The sequence below is a fragment of the Esox lucius genome, chromosome 20 (assembly GCF_011004845.1).
Source record: "Esox lucius isolate fEsoLuc1 chromosome 20, fEsoLuc1.pri, whole genome shotgun sequence".
Classification (NCBI taxonomy): Eukaryota; Metazoa; Chordata; class Actinopteri; order Esociformes; family Esocidae; genus Esox; species Esox lucius.
The window spans coordinates 10,848,463-10,868,788 of record NC_047588.1 but is presented as its reverse complement, the minus strand read 5'-3'; the positions used below and the strand labels follow the sequence as shown (position 1 = coordinate 10,868,788).

Below are 20,326 nucleotides of genomic sequence, written 5' to 3'. Positions count from 1 at the left end.
TGGGAAGAAAACATGGTATAACCAGAGGCTGTTTACATTCTAATCCAAGCCCTATCTCTTTAACACAGAAAAAGTAGTTGATGGTTCTCCAGTCCATTCACTGAACAATATAACTTATTGGCCCCAGGAGAACATCCATCCATGAAACTATCAGATCTGGTACATTACAAAATATAACTTTGGCGCATTATTTTTACAGTCCCTACAGAGAGAACAACATTGTAATACTCATTTTTGGTCAGGCTTATGTTTCCCTGATTAAATGACTATACGAATCTTCTCACTCAACACTAATTACTAAACGCTGTCAAAATAAGAACCCGCATCACAAGAGATTTAGATTCCGGCAAAATGTCTAATAAACACGTGCACACGTGTGCAAACAGGCAGTTAAACATCACACACAGTGTAAAATCTTGTCAACACTGGAGCGGGACAACCATGTTTGCAATATGCTGGGATTACAGGGTGTTTTAATGAGGTCAGATGTTTTGGGCCACAGCATTGTGTTCCATCGGGGGGTGGGGTATGTACACCCTGGCAAATACACCTGCTGGTAACGTACTTCCCAAGGAGATATGTTGCTTGAATGTATTCACTAACATACCAGTAAGGACCACACAGAAAGAAAAATAAAAATGTTGGTCACAGAGAACCAAAAAAATAAAAAAAACACATGGCTAGAGCAGCTTCTGCTATTTCACAATGTTCTGCAATTTCCTAGCTGGCTTTTACTGAGCAAAACTAATTTGGGGTGCAGACTCATAATACTTAGCTATAAATAGAAAACAGGCTACTTTAATGCATAGCCTATTACAGCCAAGTCAGACTGGAACTAGGTTGCAATACCGCCCCAAAGGCGTCTCACGCAATGACAGAGCGCCTTCCAAATGTCAGTCCTCAAGCCAACCGGATGTTACTTTCTACAAGGGCCCAGCCACTTTCATGGTGTGAAACGACATCGTCACAACTCAAGTCTATCTAAGCCTTTCAATGAACCAGTCCTGTGTGAGTTTCTCAGTATGACATTATCAAATATGTAACTTGACCACATACGTGTGGGCTGTTTAGTTGTTCAGTAAGGGCATTTCACAAGGCATTTACTGGTAGTGACAATAAATACAAGCACTTACCCTCTCGTTGCGGTCGGCACAGAAGAGTCGTGTGTGGTGGCGTTTTTGGACCACGATGTAGGTGATGCCGGGCTGGTACTCCTTCTCCAGGCTGATGCAGGCCTCGCGGATGGCCAATAGCTCATAGTACAGAACCTGTGGAGGTAGACAGTGTTAAAATATCACCAACATTACTGACCTCAACATGACACCCCTTGTTATCGGTATTTGACAATGTTCGATTTCAATCGGATCCCACTAGCTGCCATAAGAAGCAACTTCATGGGGTCCAGACAAAACGTCAAACACCACAAAGTGCAAAACATAATTTACTTAAAACAAAAAACGAGGAAATCTTTTGAGGGTTCAGGTGACGTCACGGCATATGGGAACGCCCACTTGGCGGGCAAAAAAAAAACGCTCCTTCTATTGCCCTCCATCGACAACTCCACAACTTTTACTAATTATACTTGACAGAATGACAGATAGTTGCAGTTCCATTGGATGCGATAACCACATATATATTGTATTTGCAATCATATCGACATGTAATCAGTGTAATGAATGACATGGTCTGTTTTTGTCTCCACTGATGCAACCAACGCCAATGGCCTAGCTAACCTTAGTAAGGCTAGCTAAACCTCCTTTGTTAACCATGTAGCATTAGCTAAATTAATAACACCAATCCAACATTCTCCACAGCAACCCAGGATGTCAATGGTGGGTCGTTAAAACAGTATGAATGGTTTACCTGACGCTGGGAAAACATTTATATTATTATAGGTACACCTGTTTCTGTGTTATACTGGCTGCACTACGCTACACAGACCACCCACAGAACCAACGGTAATTTTGGTAAATTAGCACTGAACTTCGCTTTGACAATGAAGAACTTCTCCTTCACCACCCAAACAATTGCATTATTGACCCACCATGATCAAATTACTTGTACTTTTGTACACTTTTATTTTGGTAGCAGTGAAAGGGGATGGATTCCCCACAAGGTATAAATATGTACACATCCACAAAGTTCAGCTCCGGCAGGGATTTCACAGTTTTGAACACAGCGGGTGAGTAAATAACACAGCGGGTGCTGTATATAGGTCAACAAGTACCTAAGATTTGCAGTGTGTTTGCATATATTTGTTTCTCATGTTTTGTGAGGTGATCTAAACACTCACGGGCTGTAAAAGTAGAAAATGTTGCCAGCTTGTGCACTAGCTCCATAGAATTCCCAGAGCCGCCATATTTCAACAATGCTTTGCATTACTCTACCGAGATCTTGGAAATAATTATGAACATTAACAGACAAGCATACAAAAACCCTGCACACAACCCTGATGCCACAACTGCTACTACCCATTATCACTCATCTAGATGCAACCGATACACAAGTCTCAACCAGAGTAGAGCTTATATTGAATTAATGGGGTTACAATTTAACTATTTTGCAGCATATGCGACTGTACACAAATGTTAAGTCTAGTTCTGTCCATGAACATGAATCTAATGTCCCCTGTCCACTCCATGGAAGCTGACACAGGCACTGCCCACCAGAAGGCTTTTCTTCAGATTGATTAATAGTCATTAATAGTCAGATCTGCATCACTGAAAACAGCCTATTTATATTTCAAATTAAAACAAGCGACTTATATTGAAGCATTATAGTAGCAAAATCAGCATAGAAGTGGAATTTAAACCATTCGTTTGGGGCAATTCATATTCTAGGTATTACATCGTCACATTTAGTCTATGTATCTATATAAAAAAGAAAAAAAAAATGATTTCCTGGAAAACAAAAAGGTTATTAAAAAAAAGTAGGCTGTCAGTCACGACTAGCTTTTGGATAGTATAGCTGCCATGCTGGTGGGTGGAAACTATGAAATGAAACCCAGCTGGAAAAAAAACGTAGGCTGAAAAGAATATTCATGCAACAGAAAAAGAAACATTAAAATCTAAAGTAAAAGTTTCAGATTTCCCTTTTGAACACAATCTGACTAAAAGGACTAAATCACAGAAACCATTTTTAGTTAATTAAAAAGGTGACAATTGAAATGCAAAACATGCGCCACAACTTTCTGTAGTACCTAGACGTCTGCTGTTGCTGGTATGTTTACCCATTTCATTTTATGGTGTATCCCAAACTTTATTCATTTTACACTGTTGAACTCTTCCTTTTTGCTCACCTGTCTGAACTGGCCCTCCGACACTCCGTCCCTGTAGAAGATGATCCTGGTGGGCTTATAGCGGGTGGACTTGTAGAACTGGATGAGCAGCTCTCTCACCATCGAAGCCAGATCCTGGATCACCTCCTGCCTGGGCCTCTGAACCCTCACCGTGGCACAGTACCTGCTGGGGTGGGCGTCCATACTGCCCACCACCTGGAGGGGGTGGGGGGAGGAGGAGAGGGAAGAAAAAAAGAGAGACAAATCAAACAAAGCACAAACTACTTGAACTTGAGGTGATGGGATACAGAGTGGACCAACTGGACTGGAGTCTAAAACATGACCCCCAGGCCATAAACAGCCCATAAACCGACTCAATAAGTTGAAGTATAGTCCAGATAGTCCAGAGGGAGTAATGGGAACTCACTGCTGCGATGGAGGGCTTCTTCCCGTCTCCAGCCGGGGGGTGTGTAACATCAGCCCCAAGGAATATGACAGGCTGCTGGAACACTGAAGGTCTGGAGGAGGAGACAAAGGAACCAGTCCGGACATTAATGCCAAAAGAAAAGGTCTGAAATAGGATTAGGGGTTTGGATAAAGATGTATGTGCAATCATAACAAATGAGAGGACGCCGGACGGGGGGGAAATATGGACTACTAACAAATGACAGTGGATTCCATGTAAGAGACCACTGTCCTTCTATCCTCCAGACACAGCAATCATGTACCGTTGGTGAGGCACCAGAATGTTGTTGATTCCCCCCAGCTTGACGTTGATCTTCAGGCAGAGGTTGGACAGGGTTTGGGGGGACGTCTTCACAACGTTCTTCACCTGGACACACTGAGTGGCCATTCCAAGGAGGGTGTCTCCAACCCTCTTCACCTCCGCTACAGGAACAACAGACAGGTATCAATGAAAGTTTACTAACAGACGGGCACAGAGCAGGTTAGGACATTCAGATGGACATCATGTGAATATTCATCTAGTCTTTGGGGGCTTCCTACCATAGACTGGGGTCTTTCCAGGCAGAATGACGATGATGAGCTGGAGTCCGGAGTAGGTGTTCTTCAGGTGCCTGAACATGGGCTCCACACTGTCGGCACCCTGGGCGTATTTACAGAAACATGGCTGGCCCTGGATGGGCATCCCAGCATCCTTGGAGATCTTACGCAGCTGGTCGGTGAAACCCCTACAATGAGAGAGAGGAACAGATAAAGAGAGACAGGAACAGACCGTTAGGGATGAAGGAATAAGGAAGAGAGTGGGTTAGAGAAATATAATCTGGTTGTTTGGGGAATGGATTAGTAATGTAATCCTAGAGTGGAGTGTGAGAAAGTTTTTTCACAAGTGTTAATCACACATCTCTGACAACAGGACAGGGGGGTGGTTCCTTTGCGTGTCTCAGAAGAACACGCAGCGAAACCAGTCTGGGCTGCCTGGACTTAAGTCCAAATTACCAGCACTTTCAGATTCTGTGTCAAAACATGGCGTAGTTGTTTTCACGGGATGCTCTAATGAACACCGCCCACATCAGAAGTCGACGGAGGAGAGGGACGAGGGCGGTGGGTTCTTACTTGAGGATCTCCTCGCGGCACTGCCGCTGCGTGGCGAAGCAGGCGATGGCCCACATTTTGATCTCCACCCCGGTGTGAAACTGTTTACCCCTCATGTCCCACACGCCATGGCTGGGCGTGGCCACTGTCCGGTTCTGAAAGCACAGTGTAGTACGGTTCATCTGCTGCACAGTGTGCCCATACACACACACATTAACAGATCCCACACCCACTAACATGCTCCTGGGGTGTCTTCACCAAGAACCCAAAACGAATGGTTTTCAACTGATGATAACCGACCAGGATATTTATAGCACAATGGCCACACGCACACACATGGACACACACACACACGGACACACACACACGGACACACACACACACACACAGAAAAACGGTTAGAGAAGTATAATGATGTGGACTAGACTCAACCACACTGGACTACACTCAAACACGCATTACTGAAGTCTCTCTGAAAATGTTTGGCGTGTTTGTTTTCCTCTTTTATCTTGCCTAGTAGACGAGTTTGTGTTTCTAAAATAGATGCATTGGTGTTCTTATAATATTTTGACAGTGTAATCATTTTATGAGTCAAGAGAATGTTGGGTTAAGATGGCATGGCGCATTTTAGTTTCATATGTAAATGCAGCTGTCAAAATTTCCCCTTTACAAAATCTTCAGTGCAAATGCAATATTTTGTCTGTCAAGCACAGGTAATGTTTCTCTGCCTGTCGGTATACAGAACTATCGATGAAATGCGCAACGATAAATTCCAAGTGGTTTTGGGCTTACTTGATTTAATGCGGAATTTTGGTATACAGCGCCCTGGGTAGGTAAAGAGTTTAGGAAGGTGTGCAGTCAGAAATGCACCATGACAAGATCGGTTATCAGGGCTAAATCATGACCACTATCTTTCTACATAAACATTATGGGCACTTACTGGCAGGAACCAATCAGTGGTCAACAGGTCGACTGACAATCCAACTGTAGATTTGGCCAGCAGGCCAAACGCATGACTAACATGACCAAAAATGTGTCATGGCTCAAAAATTTGCATGAGGTACAATAATGTAGACTAAGAGCAAACATGCCAAAGGCATTTTAAATATTAAAATAGTGGGGTTAAGTAGATCATCGTACTTTATTAAGACGTCCCAGGATAATTCATCCTATGTCCAGAATGATGATATTAACACCTTCATTTCTTACACACGGATTCTGAAAACATTTTCAGTGGCTAATACATGGGTGTGGCCAATACAGCAGATGACATTATGTTCTCCACCGCCAAACCTTTCCACAGATGAATGCCTGACGACGTAGAGGTCTCAGAAACTCATGTAGCAAATATGATACAATTGGTGTTACAGGGTTTTCAAAAACATATTTTACTTTTCAGCAAATTAATTTTGGTAGCGCCCTCTGACAGATGTTTAATATTAATCTACCGTTATGTAGGAGTCATAAATCTCGGGGCAAATGGGGATGGCTAACACTGGGGTTTGTATACACACAAAGCTATAAAAAGAACGGGTTATAAACGGGGAATTACAGTTAACACTTCATTTGAAATTCAGAGTCGGGTGTCGGGGGGACTGACACTGTGTGGGTCTATTCCTGACACACACACACACACAACAATAAAGCAGACACTTCAGAAAGTCATGCAGGCACACATTTAGAAATGACAAATAACATACTGGTGTATTCACTAGCACTCATGTAAAACACACACACACACACACACACATATATATTAGACTGACACACAGGGCAATGTTACTTTTTTTTTTAATAAGAGCTTCAAAGATCCTCTGAAATTCTTCAAAGAATATTTGGGCTTATTCTCCCTAACCTTGACATGAAATTCCATTTCACGGTTTTCAGTCAAATCCCACCAATGTGTCGTCTACCCTCACAAATCAAACCAGTGAAATGCAAACCGAGAGAGAGTGAGAGACAAAAATATGTAAACATCACAAGAAGAAGGGGAACTGAGTCAGAGCATATTGTAATCAGCATCTTCACTACACAGGCCCAGAAAAGCAGCAGTGAAAAATAAAACAAGATGTCAGTGTGAACTGAGCCAAGACCAACAGCTTATATTAATCCACACACACACACACACACACACACACAGTAGGAGTGCTGATCTGCCATCTGGTTTGTCTTTGAAATCATTAAGATCATTATTGGGGGGGGGGGGGGGGGGGGGGGTAATCCAGCGGTTCAACATCTGACTAGTAACCAAAAGGTTTCTAGATCAAATAACTGTCAACTTCAGAGAGGCGGTTAACTCGAAACTTTCCCAGGTCCCGCAAAATCAGAACGGGTTCAACTTACCTGGGAAAATAAATGGTTGAAAGAAATTAAATACATACATGCAAATAAGAGGACCTGATTCCGGATCAGCACTCCTAATCCTAGACTCTTTGAGCATGTTGGGCAACAGAGAGGAAAGAAACAAGGTCAAATCAAACCAGAGCCATACCAAAGGGTTAGTTCCCTCAGAGCGAGGGTAGCTAGCGTGTCACACAGAGTATGGAGCGTGATTTAAAGGAAGGTACCATAAAGTGCTCTGTGCTCACCCTGCCGCCGTATTGCAGCATGGGGGCGGGCAGGACTCGCCCTGTCACATGGGCCATCTCGTCGCGAACCTTGAACTGGAACTCCTGCACGAACGGGTCTGCCTCGTAGTTGGCACTGCGCACCTGGGGGGGGGGGGGGGGGGGGGGGTCGGATGGAGAGAGAGGGGGTCATTCGGGGGGGTCAGGCGACATCCCATCACCTAGGACGAGCATGCAGACACTGAGTTTCTATGGGTCTGTCGTTAATATTCTCCCCAAGCGAGGCTCCCCTGTGCACCCCTTCACTCCCAAATGAGGCACACCAGTGGGACCCGGAAAAGGAATCACTCTAGCTTTGATAGTGTTTTTTAATGTTTGCACATGCACAGACGCACACGCTCCTTTTACAAAGTTCCTGTCCAGAATTCTACCTTAGGCAACATCCTGGAAATAACTTCCCTGGCGTCTTCAGAGCATTGTCAAACTTTCTTGTGTGTCCCAGTTATTCCACCCCCACACACTAACTCAGATCCTTTTCGCTGACAGGTTTCTCTGCACCTGAGAGAAACACTGTTTCCATGTCTCTGTCTGTCTCCTCTCAGCAGGAAGTCAGCTGGAATACCAGAAGGGAGACAGTGGAGTCTAATAAGGCGAGGACAGCAGCAGGCCCTCAGTGAGCCGTGATCTGATTGGCTGATGGCGGTGATAACCCATGTCATTCCCCAGACTGTGTCTGACCTGCTGACAGTCAGCTGCCGGGCGCAACAAAGCCTCAGAAGACCTCATCAGACATAATGAACCCATTATGTGGATGACCAGGCACTTCCCTGAGCTTAATGACATTCATGAAGTGGGTTGATATGAGATTGGTTAAGCCGTTAAGATAAGGAACAAGATGGGGGGGGGGGGGGGGGGGGGGGGGACTCACTGTTGGCAAACATGCCCTTTTTCTTCAGGCAGACATTTTAATAATGCTGATGTCTACCAGAAATGACAAGTCACCAGGTGTCACCGACTCACCAGTCTGCTGATCTCCTCCTGTCTGTCCGGTGCAGAACGAGCCGTGGCTTTGATCATAGTGGACGTCTGATTATCGGTCAGCTTCTTGATGCACCGTTGTCCTGCTACGATGTTACACACCTTCGGGGAGAAAACACCCGACCGTTTAGCGTCAACACAAATTATCTTCTCACTATGCACATGAAACAACCGGACTGGGTTTAATGTCACTAGAAGCATCAGGCGTCCCGTGTGTCTCACCTCCAGGGGTAGGTAGGTGTGCTTCTGCTCCTGGCCCACCTGAAGGCAGGGGAGGTGGGGGTATTTCAGCTGCAGATTGTACTTCTCTCTGAAGTACTGGGCTACTGTGCGCTCCACAGTCTGACCGTTCTCCAACTGCAGAGGGAACCTGTCCACATCAGGCACAATGAACAGGAGTCATCTACCACTAATTATCAACAGAGGCTGAGCTATAATCTTCCACCAGGGCCACTTGAGGCCTTGATTATTCTGTTTTGTAGAAGGTATGGAAATCCAAAGGGTTTCTAATTAGATTTGACCACCAGGAATGACGTAGGGGTTTACAGGAAGCTAGAGGTTAAATCATTTGACCAGTAACCAAGGGTTTGCCAGACTAAATCCCTGAGGCGTTGAAGTGGGAAATAAGCTTGGCCCCTAAACAAACTAATTACCCAAACTGCACCGCTCTATGTGGCAACCCCCCAAAAAACGCTCCAGTGAAAAGGAGGAGAAATGCACACGTCAAAGATCAGTTCTAACAAACTACCAAAAATAAATCCCTGTGTGCAAATGGAAAAGTATCCCTTTCCCTGTTCAAAAGTAACCGCAGATCAACAGCCGCGTGCATTAACGTGTTAGCCAGTGATGACTAAGACCTGGTCACAAGCCAACCGTCCACTGACTCAGACATGTTGTGGTTCTGGTGAATTCATCCTCCTACACAGAAGGGAGCCCTTCATCCCCCACCACATCCCTCCCACGCCCAAGCTTCATCCACCATCTCACTGGCCTCTCCTACCAACGGAGCCCGCCCTCTCCCCGGGTCTCTTAGCCCCGACCCTGGGCGGGCATGCTGGGGAGTGACTCACGTCTGGTGGCTGGCGGGGCGTCGGGTGACGTTGCAGACACGGTACTTCCTCCGCATGCTTCCACAGTGCGTCACCTCCACCTTCAGACCTGGACAGAGATGGCGTTTAGGGACACGTGGGGAGTGTGGGGGGGGGTAGGTGTGCCTGACCCTCACGGGCCCAAGCGTGCAGGGTTAATGCATGAGCTAACAAAACCCCACCCACCTTTGATTTCTTTGGTGAACTTGACCCGGTGGGAGTCGGTGAGAGGTCGCGGCTGCTCGTCTATGTTGTGGATGTCCAGAACCTCACACATGAACTGGATCACCGGCTGGGCTTTGTAAAAGGCCGTGGCAGACACTGGTGGACACAGACAGACCCATCACATTACTCAAATGACCAACCGCTGGCCCATATTGGATTCCTGCAGCAAAATATGAATTGATCTTGTGCTGGTAAATAATACAAGGGCATATTTGTCATTTACGATACCACCACCACCCCCCCCGCCAGTTTTCCCTCATCTTCCCTTGCAGGCGCCCGATCCGTCCCACGTGTCGCTTCGACGCGACAAGGCCACACCGGGCCAATTTGCACTGCCCTTTCGAGGGACTCCATCCGGGGGTTGCGATGACGCGCCATCATCCAACCGCACCAAACAAAGCCACTGTGTGCCGGCTACCACGAGGACGGCAGGGCACACACACACTGGTCTTCACAGAACATCTTAAACGGGAGACTACCTGGGTTTTAACCCAATGACGTCCTGGGCACGTCAGTGATGGGGACGCCTGAAGCAGAGATCCCAGATGACAAGCAGCAGAGGTGACCTCTGGCTCTTATCGGCATGAATAGGAAATGACATTTCTAATGCAGCCTATTTGAGGTTTGTTTCGATGCATGTTGCGGGGGATTGTGCTGCTACTTTACTCTTGGGACGGTGAAAATGAAAGGTTTTTAAATAGCTTTCATTTTTTTTTGTGTTGCTGCATCTTCACTTAGGGTGTATATGTAACCCACAGGTTTTATGGTGCTGGTTGGGACAAAAACCCCTCACAAGGGGAGTAAAACAATCACAATTCAACCGGAGGGAAAATACAATTCTCAGAGGTTAAGTTTAGAGTAAAAAACACAAACGTTAGGCATTAGGTTTAAAAGTTATAGGTTAGGTTTTTGGGGTTAAGTTTAAGGGAAACAGGACATTGAATAGGAATAACACAAGAACAGTTCATTCAAAGTGTGTGTGTGTATATAACAAACTGATAATTGGATCAAATTCTTCTTGCACCCTTCGCACACTTTTAGTGCCTATTCTCAATGCTAGACCACACAATGGCAAATGGAAAGATCATTATTTGCAGTCGGTTGGACTTTTTAAGTCCTGTGGTAGTGAGTGGGGGGGGGCTAGAGGAAGCCGACTGAAGAGAGGAAAAACAACTGACTTTAAGTGTTCTCCAAAACAAAAGCGCACCCCCAATATCGCTCCCAAACACACTGACCCCGTCTCCACAGCAACCACTTAGGCACTTCCCACAGACATTGACAAACCTCTGCATCTTTCCAGGCCATCCACCTTTAACCAGAGCCCCCCCCCCCCCCCGCCACCAGCAAAAGCCACAGCAGACGCACATTAAGTTGGACTACAATCTTGATGGGTTACATGGCCCGTTTTCATAATGACCTACAGTAAGTTCTCTTTTACATGATGATTAGCATTACTTAGTAATCCGGGGCACAGATAATTATTCAAGACAGGACAAGGCAGGGAGTCTCCAACTGATCAAAGGTGAAGTTAAAATCTTACATCCACTTTTCACATATTCCACTGCACATGTTACAAGTATCAAACTGTAAGCTACTACCTACTACTAATGAACATTATCGCAGCCCTGACAAACTTTTATAGCCTCGCACCATCAATATCCCATATCCTTTGTAGTAAGTTGATCACTGTCTGGTACAAACCCGTTTCCCCAAAAAGTTTGGACGTCCATTCTTGTTTGATATAGGATTGTAGCTGCTCAAAAGTTCAGGGTGTCCTTTGTTGTATTTTTCATTTCATGATGTGCCAAATGTTTTCGATGGGATGGTCCCTCCCCTCTTTAGCCCGGAGGACGTGGCATCCATGATTCCCAAAAACAATTTCGCATTTTAATACGTCAGACGACAGGACAGTTTTCCACTTCGCCTCCGTCCATCTTAAATGAGCTAGAGAAGGGGGCGGTGGTTCTTGATCTTGTTTAAATATGGTTTCATCTTAGCATGGAGTTTAACTTTGTGGATGCAGCAACAAAGTGTGTTTACAGACAATGGTCTTCGGAAGTATTCCTGAGCCCATTTCCACTACAGAATTGGGTCTGTTTTTAATGCAGTGCCGCCTGAGGGCCCAAAGATCAGAGCCATCCAATATTGGTTTTCAGCATTGTACCTGGCGTACAGAGATTTCTACAGATTCTTTGAATATTTCCATTATATTATGTACTGTAGATGATGAGATCCCCAAACTGCAATTTTATGTTGAGAAACTTTATTCTTAAATTGTTGCACTATTTGTTGGCGCAGTCTTACACAGAGTAGGGAACCCCCCCATCCCATCTTTACTTCTGACAGACCCACCCTCTCTGGATTGCTATTTTAATATCATGTTACTAGACTGGTGCCTATTAACCTGATTAGTTGTTAGAGGTTCCACCAGATTTATTTTAGCATTACACAACTCTTCCAGTCTTCTGTTGGCCCTGTCCCAGCTTTTTTGAAAAGTGTTGCTGTCATCAAATTCAAAGTTGGCACACATTATTTAAGAAACAAAAACATTTCAGGGCTTGCTGAGTTTGGACAACAACGCAGGGCTTGCTGGGATGTGAACAGAGACAAGGAAGACACATGACGTAAATACAAATAAAAGCGAAATGGTTAACTCTGGAGAACACGCCAGACCTGGCACAACCAGCATTTGTTTTGAGAAGCTAGTTCTTCAGGCTTGCCTGCCTTTCATGACCACGGCCCTGCTGGCTAAACCAGAATGTGCTATAACCAGGAAGGAACCCCACCAGCTAACCAGTAAGGAATTTCAACCGGGACACGTACGGCTGCTCGCATCTCTGTGCCCATATATTATTGAAAGCCACCCGTGTCTCCAAATGCAGCACAACTAGAACACCAATTGTGGTTCATTCTCACCATCAATGTTGAGCATCATCTTCCACATGGCGGGTCGTACCGACTGGTGGAACCCAAACCACACCTCCCTCCCCCCTCCCAGAGGGTGGTCGTAGCCCTCTGGAGCCGAGAAGAAGGAGCGACCCACTGGCGTGTACCTGGACGGGGAGAGGGAAAAGCAGACAGTATTTGTTCAGTACTGGCTGGTACACTGATGACGTGTTATTTGAGCAGGGGCTGCTGTGTGCTGAGGTCAGGCATGTCAGAACTGTGACTATATTTGGGTGGATTATCTTCATTATACTGCCATGAAAACCATCAATGGCAACAGTACCAGTAACTACGCTCCTGCGTTCAATGGCATCAATCTAAAAGCGTTCATGCCATTGATCACCAAGCATTAGTGAACGTTCACTAAAACACAATACTAATTTGGACCATCATGACATACCCATACTGATTCCTTTCAGCTAATGTGGCTAATAAATCAGCCCTCCGAAGATTTTAGTACATTTTGTGATGTTTAACTATCAGTTCATGGAGGGTTTCCGGTGATGAATTTCCAGAGGTAAATCTCAGAAACGGACACGTCTTCCTCAACGAATAATGATGGTAAAACCAAACCCATGACATTCCGGTATGACAGCTGTCTGAGCGACGGCTCTGACTCACTTCATGGAGGGCAGATGTCGGAGCACCACGTCTACGGCATGGACAGGGTTGGTGCTGATGGGCTTGTCGAGCTCCAGGGGCTCTGGGATGCTGCGGCCCGTCAGGACCTCGTGAAGCATGTGCCAGCTCACCAGGGAAACAAACTTGATGGAGACCTTAAAGGGCCGGTCTTTGCCCCCCTCGCCCGGCAGAGTGACGTCCAGGTCCACCTGTGCGAAGGAAGGCAAGCGGGGGTGAGCGACTCGGTTGTGTGCTTTGGTTCTTTCCACTGCTGCAGCGTTAGGGCACTGTGGGTGGGTTTTTTTTAGGGCCGGTAGATGTCAGGGATACTTAGACGACACAACACGATATGAATTGTGAATCAATACTTTTCAATTACTCATCGAGTTAGGCGGTTGGGGTAAGGTTTAGGAGTTGGGGTTAGATTTGGGGATTTTACAATCTTTAGGGAAAACAGGATTTTTAAATGGAAATACATTTTGGTCCCCAAAAGGTTCTCACGTGTGTGCGCGCGTGCGTGCGTACACGCCCATGTCAGTAATTCATCCATCTTACCCCTGCGCTGGCCACAGGCAGTGGATTGGCTGTGTATAAGCTCCTCTTCCCATCGTAGACCGGACGGCGATCCCCGAAGATGGTCACCTTGAAGTGCTGCACCATGGAGTCTACCACCTCCCTGTGGAACACAGCACCAGGGTTAGCCTCCGCAGCCCAGTCCAGGGGGCTGCGACCACCACCCACTCTGCCCCGCTAGGCCCACCTGTTCACCCGGCGGGGGCACTTCTCAGGCTTGATGTCCACCTCGTAGAGGTACACATCCATCTTGGGGATCTCCACCTGGAAGCAGTTGGCCAGCAGCTTGATGGGCTTCCCCATGGTGCCATAGCCAGGCCGCCGCGGAACAGTGAACAGGGACTGGGCCCCAACAGCTCCTAGTCACAGAGAAAGATGGGGGGCGAGAGAGATGGGGGGGAAGAGAGAGAGAGATTTTTTAAATAAGACATAACATCACATTAAGGAATCCTCAGCCACCCCCAGCACACACCCCACCTCCCATAAAAATGCATGGTGTGCTGCTACATACTTCTGACACCAAATATAAACACATACCCCAACAGCAATTACAATCGGACCTTAAAACCCACCTGTCCAACCACACACACAGCTCCCCCGAGTCCCCAAACCCCCTCAAACAATTCAGCACAGTCAATCAGTTCATGAAACTCACAGACAGACAGACGGACACCCAGAGAGACAGAAAGAGAACAACAGTCAGTCAGCTTCCATTCCAGCCACACCTGAGCAGTTTCAGGAAAAGGTTTAGTCAGTTGCTATGCTGGTCACTAACCATGAAGTTGGGCAGACATCACCTATTAGCTGGGTGTCAACAAGACCGACACGAGACATGGTGGCTAAATAAATCTCCTGAAAGCAAAATCTTCAAGTACAATAGACAGCAAAGAATCCTCCGGGGCAACGTAAAGGTCAGGTATGAGTGCGAAGAATGAAAGCCCACAACAGAAACAAACACCCAGACACGTGTGCGTTTGTGTGTGTAGCGCCACCCCCAGAGACGGGATGTCTGAGTAGTGAGTCACTTTAATCCAGCAGACACAGAGCTGTGTTAAGCAGAGCCTGATGTGACATACACTCATCACAGAGACATGTCAGGTTGGCTGAGCCCAAGCCTGCTTATCATCAGCAGACGCTGCGCCTCTGATTGGCAACAACAGAGGACCGCACGGGTGTAGCCTAACGTTGTCCATTTGTTCTGAGCCGAAGGGAAAGCATTTCCCTGCGCTGAACGGCTGCAGAACAGTGTGAAGCGCTAATTCAGATCTGTCGAGCCGGCCAGCATTTTACTGATCATATGAGGTAGCACGTACCCTTATTACCCCCATTCAACTGCAATCTTCAACGACACGTATCAGAATTCTCATTAAGAAGAGAGTGAACTATAGAGTTTTCCATCAGAATAGGTTTGGTACTATCCACTGTCAAACAGCCCAATGTGTTACTGATAAATACGCATCCTGACTATGAATGATTCACCTGTTGAGTCACGATCAGGCTATTTGAGTGGGTGTTTGCTCATTCAGGGCACGAGTGAAACAGGAGGAATGAAATTAAAAACATTCCCAATGGGCCTGATACGTGAGTGAACATGGGCTTGTCAGTCGTGTTCTCTCCATTTCCGTAACGGTCAACTGGAGAGGAACTGGGTTTAGTTACAGGGGTCAGGTGTGGACACGACCGAACATCAGATCGCAGGTATCTGGGCCAATAGGGCCTTTTCTAGTCCACTGGCCATGTCGTACCAGTCTCTCAGATGGTTATGATAATCCCTGTCTAGCATACACAAGAGCACCACCTAGTGTTAACCTGAAAACTGCAGTGACACCATCACCAACAGCCATCAGGATGTGTTTACTTCAGCAAGGAAAATCACCAGCAAGCAGCCAGCCAGTTTGAAGCTCATTCTCTAATCTCCCATAGTAAGTTAACATTACTGTATTGAAGAATGACTGGCACTAGGATATCAGAAAGCTAAACAGGCAGCTTGATGGTTAGGAGTTTTAGGATTCACCACTTCAACAAGCAATCTGATGACGAGTGAAACAAGATGTTCAAGTCACATTCTCACTAAATCCAATTGTAGATTTTGGATGTTACAACCCACTCATTTATTGGCAGATGGTTAAAATAACCATTTGGCTGGCATATGATGTTCTGAAAGCTCTGCCCACAAGGTTACAAGGTTATGAAAATTAGTTTCGGCTACGTTGTCAGAACAGCATCCTGTCAGCTGAGAAACAGTGTTTCCCTGATCACAGAAAAATGAAAGTACTAGCCTAGTTCAATACAGGCATCAGTGAATAATACAAACTGTTTCAATGTTTATTACATATTATACTGTAAGAGCAGTGCCTATATGATGTCCTGCCATAACGGCATGAGATTCTGCAGTGATTTTCACCATTGGCTTCAAACGTGTAAGGACAAGTATTTTCTTGTTTTACCAGCTTTATGTTTCTTATTTCAATCAAATGTAAGTTTCAATTTCAATGTCATTTTCTCAATCTTTAGCATTTGTAATGACCTTTTACTAAATATCGCCAGAAAATGTCAGCCAGCGGTGAAAAGTCTCAGCACTAAAATAACAGAAAAAGAAACCCCTCGCAGTAATTCTCTGGTGGGTGTGCAGGTTGAGGGACAGTGAGAGCTACACCTTGGAGGGCAAACAAAATGGAGAAAAAGGGAGCGAAAGAAACAGACAGCAACGACTGTCCCACAGACACGCACCTTTACAATGGGAATTATCCAAGGGGAGACGAGCGCCGAGATTGAAATCCTGACCCGGTCGCATGGGTGGGCACATGCTGACACACACACACCTTTTCCTGAGCTGCGGTGGAGGGAGTGGGCAGGGAGGGAGTGGGCAGGGAGGGAGTGGGCAGGGAGGGAGTGGGCAGGGAGGGGTAGGAAGGAAAGGAAGTGGGATGGGCTGAATGAGGGGTGCTGTACACATCCGCCCAGCCTCCTCACAGGGAGGCACCATGTGCCCTTAGCCTCCACGCTGCGTGACTCACCGGGCCAACCGAGGAGAGAAACACGGGGTTTACACACGCCCACAAAACACACCCTCGGTCGGAATCGTGCCCTTCGCCAAAACCCACGCGAGCCTGCTGGTACGACTAAACGCAGCATCCTGCCAGGCGACACACACAATCAGCAAGGCCATGTGGGGGAGGAGGAAATACACCCCCAGGAGCTAGCGTCAGAGCAGTTACACAGGACTTCCCTCTACCATGGAAAGACGTCAGACAGACCCAGCGATGACAACACACACAAACACAGACAGAAACAGTATCAGAAAAGCCCAAGACTCTCAGCATAAGACTTGGCAGTAATGCAAAACAAAACAAAAATGATTCCCTGGTGGTTTTCTCAATCACACTTTCAACGAGATTGATTGAACAACGAGCCTAGATGGGGAGAAGCCTGTCACGGTGCCCCGTCTGCTGCTGGCGGATCCGCTGTAGATCTTAGACTGTTCTCTCATGCGGCCCATTCTTGTCAAGCACACACAGAAACGGCCTGGTATCCATCCACTCCCCGGCCCTTTCCATCATTTGAGAACCCTGGCAGTCAAAACAAGCATTAGCATGCCCTCGGGAGATGAAGGAGGAGGGACGAGGAGGCCGGGGGCAGGGACGAGGAGGCCGGGGGCAGGGACGAGGAGGCCGGGGGCAGGGACGAGGAGGCCGGGGGCAGGGACGAGGAGGCCGGGGGCAGGGACGAGGGGAGAGGACTACTACAGCGCAAGGCTCCACTGACACCACAGACCGCCGTGACCGTGACCTCAGGACAGCCGCTGCCCAAGGCATTAGGGAGCGGACCAGGAGCCCACCAACCGCCTCTCCGGGCTGAACGGCCCGGTTTCACAGTAACTGGGAATGGATCTTCAACAGAAGGCCGTGTGGCTGGAGTGTAAGGAATCAGCCATTACCATTCAGCTTAACCCTTAGAATACACATATATAAACATGTTTGTTTTCACCGGTGTTAAAAAGTCCCATCCAATACAAAGCCCACAGGCTCACCTCCCACGCCCACAGGCTCACCTCCCACGCCCACAGGCTCACCTCCCACGCCCACAGGCCGTAGATCTTTAACTCCTAGCCTAGAAGGCCAGGAGCCTGCTTGTTTTTTGTTCTACCTCACTAACTGCACCCACCTAAACCAGTCCCCGAACAGAAGGAAAAACAAGAAAAGGAAAGAGTTGTTGCCCTCACTAGACTGGAACCTGGGTCTCCCACACGAGAGGCCTTAATCACTACACCACGGTGCTACACGTGTGCCCAGAGACGGGCTAGCTTCTCAACATCAGATAACTGTCACCCATTAACATCACGCCTAGTTTGAATATTCCTCTAGACACCATTAAGCATGACTAACTAATGTTTCTTAAGTTCACTTCCATCACAAATAGCATCTATGAACTGTATGGCTTTTGCCACTGGCCATTTTTACAGCTTATTAGCCAGTAACAGGCTTACTAGTACCTACTAACTTACTAGTTGGAATAGTCATAAGAATTGAGCAATTTCTAGCGAGACTGAAGATGAACTTCATAATGCCAAAGCTATTTCATTTCATGCCGCAAAAACGTTTGTTTTGCTTTCATTCGTGACTGACATTGATACAATAAATATCTATAGGTGTAGGTGATGATAACTGACTTTCTCGTCAAGTAAAAAACAAGAGAATCATGGAAACCCCAACTCTTTTACTGCCCAAGGGGCTTTGATCTAGCCTATATTACCCCAAAAAACATGCACTGATGCATACTTCGAACTTCGGGAAAACACAAGGAATTGTTGCAAAATAACTGTAAACAGTTTTATTTTAGGCTTACTATAACGTAGCTACTGAAGGTTGTAGCCAGCAAAGTTTTAGTCTATCTGGAACAAATCCTAATGCATCATTTGTTTTGACTGTGACGAGATTCGAACGCGGGACCAATTGTTTGCAGGTCCGCATCTCTAACCACTAAACAATTTGATAAGGGGTAGTCAGTCACACACTCACACAGTAAGAGACATTGGCTCTTCTTGGCCGGCTCCGCTGACGCGGTCCGGCACAAAAACACAAGGGAACTGGCTTTCAGAATATATGGAGCCGCAGGTGAGGCTTAGAGACCAAGTTTCAAGTATGGAGTTCCTATGAACTCAGTCACCTGAGGTAGAAAGGGATCACCAGAAACGTCTACCCGCACAGAAGCAACAACGCTGAGGCCTGAACTGCACACCACGATCAGCGGTCAGGGAACTCGGCCACATGTGAGGCGGGGGTCTACATGTCTCTGCAGTAACGAGACGGACAGCCATGACTGACAGCTTACTCAGGAAACCTACGTGGAGGCCTCAACCCTGGCATCAGTTAGACATGACAGAGGGCGTGGATTCAAAGAGAGCCGGGGCTCTGGAGGCCCTTGGGGGTGGGGTGGTTGGAAGAAGATTACAGGAAGGACGTGTTCTACAAACAGAAACGTTCTGGCTCTTTCACCTCTCCCCCCCCCCCCCCCCCCCCCGTCTTTCAACTGTACTCTAAACGGTCTCGTCTCACTTCCTGGCTCAATTAACGTCTCGTTCCTGACTACAGTATAGTCAGAGGGAGTTCAAATAAAGAATGTTCATTAAAACGCAGCGTTTCGGGTAATCCTTCGCCGTTTGAGCGTGTTCTTCCATTTGGTGCCTAATGAATGTGACCCTAAAATCTGACAGGCACAGCCCCAGGGTATGGGCAGGGAGGCCCAGCAGAACTGACCTTGTGAAGACGACGTCTTAGCCAAACTGGGAAGGAGGTCGGCAATGCAGAATGGGGACAAAGCGATACACTTTGTTTCATTGAGTGAATTTGCAAGTTGGGCTGTGTGGGACTTTTTGTCTTCATATCTTCAGCCTTACAACAAGCCTTTTATGAGCAAGCCGGTGTTTGCTCTCAGACAACCTCAGCTTGCATCACTTCTAGGTCAGATGCAGCTCAATGCAGTTAAGTGAAAAATTACTGACTAGATTACAACAAGCTAGGCTAGAGACTAGATATCCTAAAAAACTGTGGAAAGACCTTCACCAAGGTCATGTTTAGTCGACAAAAAACACTCAAACAGGAATATAGCCCATGAATGCCAATAATACACAATATTCAAACGAGTGTTCGCTGATGAACATGACATCAACATCCCACTACACTACAAGTAGGGGGCCTTCTATCTTTTGCTGCCTTCCCCAATGACTGGCTGCCCTGTGGGAACAAGGTGAGTGCTGGTGGCGGGGCACAATGGCGTCAGCCAGAGCAGGCCACCGAACTAGACACAACATAAAGAGTGGCACAGTGTGCGCTAGGGACCTGTGTCTTAGAGGTGGAGCATGGAAGTAGCAGCATGTTCTGGGGACCACGGGGGCCACATCCAAGGGCAGGCCAACGCCGCAGCACTGACACAGAGGG

General features: G+C 46.8%; 1 protein-coding gene across 2 annotated transcripts in view; it reads right to left on the bottom strand.

Moving 5' to 3' along the window:
- Nucleotides 1–20,326, bottom strand: part of LOC105028370 (protein argonaute-3) — a 38,567-nt gene that overhangs the window by 12,531 nt on the left and 5,710 nt on the right. Inside the window, exons 2-16 of one of the 2 annotated variants that reach the window (XM_029115684.2) lie at nucleotides 14,077–14,248; nucleotides 13,872–13,992; nucleotides 13,317–13,525; nucleotides 12,666–12,802; nucleotides 9,711–9,845; nucleotides 9,507–9,594; nucleotides 8,659–8,806; nucleotides 8,419–8,538; nucleotides 7,399–7,542; nucleotides 4,853–4,986; nucleotides 4,283–4,467; nucleotides 4,006–4,165; nucleotides 3,705–3,795; nucleotides 3,299–3,493; nucleotides 1,134–1,268 (exon numbers count right to left, since the gene is read on the bottom strand). In XM_029115684.2, coding sequence (XP_028971517.1) covers nucleotides 1,134–1,268; nucleotides 3,299–3,493; nucleotides 3,705–3,795; nucleotides 4,006–4,165; nucleotides 4,283–4,467; nucleotides 4,853–4,986; nucleotides 7,399–7,542; nucleotides 8,419–8,538; nucleotides 8,659–8,806; nucleotides 9,507–9,594; nucleotides 9,711–9,845; nucleotides 12,666–12,802; nucleotides 13,317–13,525; nucleotides 13,872–13,992; nucleotides 14,077–14,248 — 2,174 coding nt within the window. The remainder of the gene's footprint in view (nucleotides 1–1,133; nucleotides 1,269–3,298; nucleotides 3,494–3,704; nucleotides 3,796–4,005; nucleotides 4,166–4,282; nucleotides 4,468–4,852; nucleotides 4,987–7,398; nucleotides 7,543–8,418; nucleotides 8,539–8,658; nucleotides 8,807–9,506; nucleotides 9,595–9,710; nucleotides 9,846–12,665; nucleotides 12,803–13,316; nucleotides 13,526–13,871; nucleotides 13,993–14,076; nucleotides 14,249–20,326) is intronic. The other variant, XM_029115685.2, reaches the window with a different exon arrangement.